Source organism: Cyprinus carpio, chromosome A10 (assembly GCF_018340385.1).
Source record: "Cyprinus carpio isolate SPL01 chromosome A10, ASM1834038v1, whole genome shotgun sequence".
In the NCBI taxonomy this organism is placed as follows: domain Eukaryota; kingdom Metazoa; phylum Chordata; class Actinopteri; order Cypriniformes; family Cyprinidae; genus Cyprinus; species Cyprinus carpio.
Window position 1 is genome coordinate 6,786,473 of NC_056581.1, and position 4,404 is coordinate 6,790,876.

At 38.8% G+C, this 4,404-nt stretch overlaps 1 protein-coding gene across 1 annotated transcript; it reads left to right on the forward strand.

Moving 5' to 3' along the window:
- Nucleotides 1-741: 741 nt before the first annotated feature.
- On the forward strand, nucleotides 742-1,716 carry LOC109109952 (transcriptional and immune response regulator-like). The gene is made up of 2 exons (XM_019122982.2): nucleotides 742-1,375; nucleotides 1,466-1,716. The coding sequence occupies exon 1, from the start codon at nucleotides 908-910 to the stop codon at nucleotides 1,343-1,345; it is 438 nt and encodes a 145-aa protein (XP_018978527.1). The 5' UTR covers nucleotides 742-907; the 3' UTR covers nucleotides 1,346-1,375; nucleotides 1,466-1,716.
- The last annotated feature ends 2,688 nt before the right edge of the window (nucleotides 1,717-4,404 follow it).

Below are 4,404 nucleotides of genomic sequence, written 5' to 3' on the forward strand. Positions count from 1 at the left end.
ACACCAGAGGATTAAAAGAGTTTTTGACATTTTCTTTTAAAACTTTTTAAATTTACAGCTTTTTATACTCCTGATAAACAATACTTATAGCTTTAAGGAATGAATACTCCATCCCAAAATGAAAATTTTGTCATTATTCACTTACCCCCATGTCGTTTCAAACCCGTAAATAACACTGCCAAATAAATAACAGTGTCAAGGTCCAGGAAAGTATGAAAAGCATCGTCAGAATAGTCAGTTTGCCATCAGAGATTCAACCGTAACGTTATGAAGCCACAAGAATACTTTCTGTACATGAAGAAAACAAAAATAACGACTTTATTCAACAATTCCTCTCCTCTGTGTCTCTCCAAATCAGCGTAGCGCCATTTTGACAATTCTGAGCAATACGCAGATGGCGCACGCTCTTCTGTATCATCCACGTCACAATGATACATTTTTTAAGTGTATTTATGCTTTGGTTTGAAAGCAAACAGCGCATCGGCGCAGCGCGGCTGACACAGAAGAGCGTTTTATCATAGTAAAACTGCTTAATTTTCTTTTGCATGATTTTCTGAATCCTTGAGACTATAAAATAAATTAGACAACTGTATTAACAAAGTCATGGCCATAGGTAACTGTCGAGAGCTACAATTTTAATTTGTAAATAATACAATTTATTTGTTTTTTTATTTTATTAAAGTTCTATTATATATATAGTAGGTGTTTTTTTTTTCATATATTTGAGGAAGGGGGGCACAACAATAAAATCCTGCTTAGGGCACCCATTTGGCGAGCAGCGGCCCTGCACTTACTTATTAATGAATTCTTCGGTAAGTTCATCTGTGCGTCAGAACAGTCCCCCACAGCGCGTCCTGCTGAGCGCAGCGGATAAAGTCGGACGAATGGGCGTTCACGAGCCGTCCGTATGACATCATCTCTGAAGGGAATTCTCGGTCAGTCCCCTATAAAACCGGCTGTTCTCTCTAATGCTGGAGTCACTGAGAGCACAACCGCTGCTATAAAACACAGGACGTCTCGAAAACGGTCTACTTCAACCGCCATGTCTTCATACGCGTCTTCAGACTCTCGTCGCATCAGGCCCGCCGTAAGCGGCGTCAAATTCGACACGGCGCACCGCAAGAAAGCCTCGCCGAACATCTTCGAGAACGTCAACCAGGACGTCCTGGTGAAACTCTTCGAGAAAGCCGGAGACCTGAAGGCGGTGGAGAGAGCCAGGAGCATCCTCGCGCTGCACCAGGATCCCGAGGGCATCTCCAGAGCGCTCATGGCTCTTCAGCAGGACAGGATGGACAAATGTATGCTTATTACCGGACTGACGCGCCAGTCGCTGAAGTTTCGATGAGTGAAGTTTTCGTTGGGAAGCTGTGCAGAGGTGTGCACAGAGAAAGAAACCATGATCACTTATGCTGGATGCTGGTGTTCCTCTAGGCTTTGTGCTGAAATTGTGATGGTTTCCTTCCAGAGTCATGTTGGTGTGCTCTGAAAATTCAGAGAGAGGAGGCTGAACTGATCCAGCTCTTGAAAAGTTTTGCTTGAAGCCACCTGAGCATTGATGCTTCTTGACACCATGGAGAACACTTGAAATATGGACTGATGCCACGCGCGAAATTTGCTTATGAAGACGTTGGGTATCTATTGTCTGAATTGCCATGTTACAGTCAGCTAAAAAAAAAAAACAATAATAATAAAAAATAAAAATAATTGATTATCTCATGATTCTTCCTTTTTTTGAAAATGTGTTTCCTTTGCCAGTCAGTCAATGAGTCAACATTGTCAAATAACAAATGTGTGAAATATTAATATAATAAACATTGAATGAATGTCTACTGGGGGGGGGGAGGTTTCAAAATAGATTTCTGCTACATCTGTTAAATTCAGAGTTGACAAAACAGCCATATTTTGTACTGTAGGCACATGCTTCAAAAGCTTGTGCATGTGCTTTTATGGTGTTGTTAATGTACCAACTTAAAATGAATAAAATTACGAAAAAATCAAATCAAATTCAGTGACAAAAAATATAAACATAAAGGAAATATAAAAAAAATATTAATTAGGCTATATTAAGGGGGCACTTTGGGGGCTTAAGCCCCTGATGTTTTGTCAAAAGCCCCTGATCCTTTTGAAAATAGAACATGTTTTGCTTCCCAAATAAAAACAAATGTAGTAACATTTAAATTGTTCTCACAGTTTTAGAAATCCATGATGAAAAAGTGGCTTGAAGTAAACAGATAACCATTCAATGTCACAATCGTATGTTTATTGTATTGATGTTTCATCAGGTAAAACGTCTCTATCTGTATTTAATTCAGTCATAGCATAGCTGGATATATAAGGGATTTATAAAACTTTGTCCATATAAAGGATTTCCTGGAGCGTCTTGCGTTCCATTACTTCAGTGAGTCTCACTTGTGGAGTTTCTGCGCGAGGATGGTATAAACTAAACAGAAATTACAATACATGTGTATTCACTAATGCTCACACAACTCCTTGTTTGGGTAAAAATAGTAAAAATAACCATTTTCTCGAAAAGAAATTGGAAGTAAACATACATATCCATTTGTTTTTCTCCAGTGTAGAGATATAGGGGAGACTGGGGATGGTTGTAACATTTTGGACATTTCTGTCTGTATCTTTCTGTCTGTATCTTTTAAGTCAGTGTGCTCAAATTGTGATTCAAACTAGTCACAAGTGCCTGCTATTAAATGGCAAAGCTGTTATCTTTGCAGCATAAAACAGAAAATGCATGGTTTAGATTCAAACACAAGAAGTGAAATGTTACAATTCACCCCATATAGTCCGGGTTAGTTGTAGCATACCCTGGGGTAAGATGTAACACAGGGATCTCCAACCCTGCTCCTGAAGAGCTACCATCCAGCAGACTTCAGTTCCAACCCTGCTCCAACACACCTGTCTGTAATTATCAAGTAGCCCTGAACACCTTGATTAACTGCTTCAGGTGTGTTTGATTGGGGTTGGAGCTGAAATCTGCAGGACAGTAGTATAAAAAGTTACTTTCTTACTTCAAAATTAGTTTTTCTCCTCTAAAATCTGCTGTCTGCCACAGAACTCTACTTACAAGTGTAATAAAGACTAAATTGAGAATGTATGAAGTGAATTAGCTGATTTGTAACTTGTTCCTTATTTGAGAAATTGCATCTGACCCGTGTTACAACCATCCCCGGTCTCCATCAACAGCAGTTATTTTTTCTCTCAGTGGATGCATAAGATTTCCTAATAAAAATTAAATGATTACCATCACAGATTTTTTTTTTTTAATCATAATAATCTCTCTGACTTCAAGCGCACTGTATATCTTAAGGCCAGGACACACTAAGAACAAACTAAATAGTGTCTAAACATTTCTGTTCAGCTCTGTCCTCTGCCCCTTTAAGAAGCTTGGATTCTGATTGGCTGTCAATGTTTTTATCTTTCATCAGATCGTTCTGAAACATATCTTTAGCTGTGGTGGGGACTTTCAATTCTCAGACATATTGGTTCTTTAATAATGAATAAAGTATTAGCCTTTATAAAACAACATTTAGTGCATGTTGGACATTTGAAAGTGAAAGTGAAAGTGAAAGTCGTGACATTTGCCAAGTATCCAAACACATAAACCCAAACTCTGAACTGTATCTAACCAATTAAACCACACAAACACACACACAGCAGTGAGAAGTGAACACACCGTGAACACACACCCGGAGCAGTGGGCAGCTATATATCCAGCGCCCGGGGGAGCAACTAGGGGTTCAGTGCCTTGCTCAAGGGCACTTCAGCCATGGGTATTGAGGGAGGAAGAGAGCGCTGTTCATTCACTCCCTCCCACCTACAACTCCTGCCAGCACCGAGACTCGAACCTGCGACCTTCTGGTTACAAGTCAACTCTCTAACCATTAGGCCAAAGCTGCCCCACTTAAATATAATAACACCTCTTTTCCCCACCATTAAAATACCATGTGCCTATTTACTGTTCATATTCATTCATGCACTGTAGGCAATAGAAATATGTTTTAGAAAAAGTATGGTTCTGAACCACTGGCGATATGGCTTAAATCCACATTAAACATCGAACAATAGTCTTGTAGGCCCTGAGAGCTAGTATTTTTATGGTGAGTAAACTATTTGATGCTAGAAATCTTTTCAGCCAATCATTCACAATAAACCAGCAGATGTCACAGAACTAATCGTGTCTGTTCTCTGAGATAAGAGTGTTTTCTGATGTTGACAGTCAGTTGTTATCCATCAGCAACAGTCAGTTACTTCTCGTTTAATCCAATCCACACATCACATTAAATTAAAATTATAATATAATACAGAAAAAAAACATTACTTTCTCAAAAAATAAAAAAAAACATAACTTAACATAATAACATAAATTTTAATCCAGTTTCAAGAAGACTT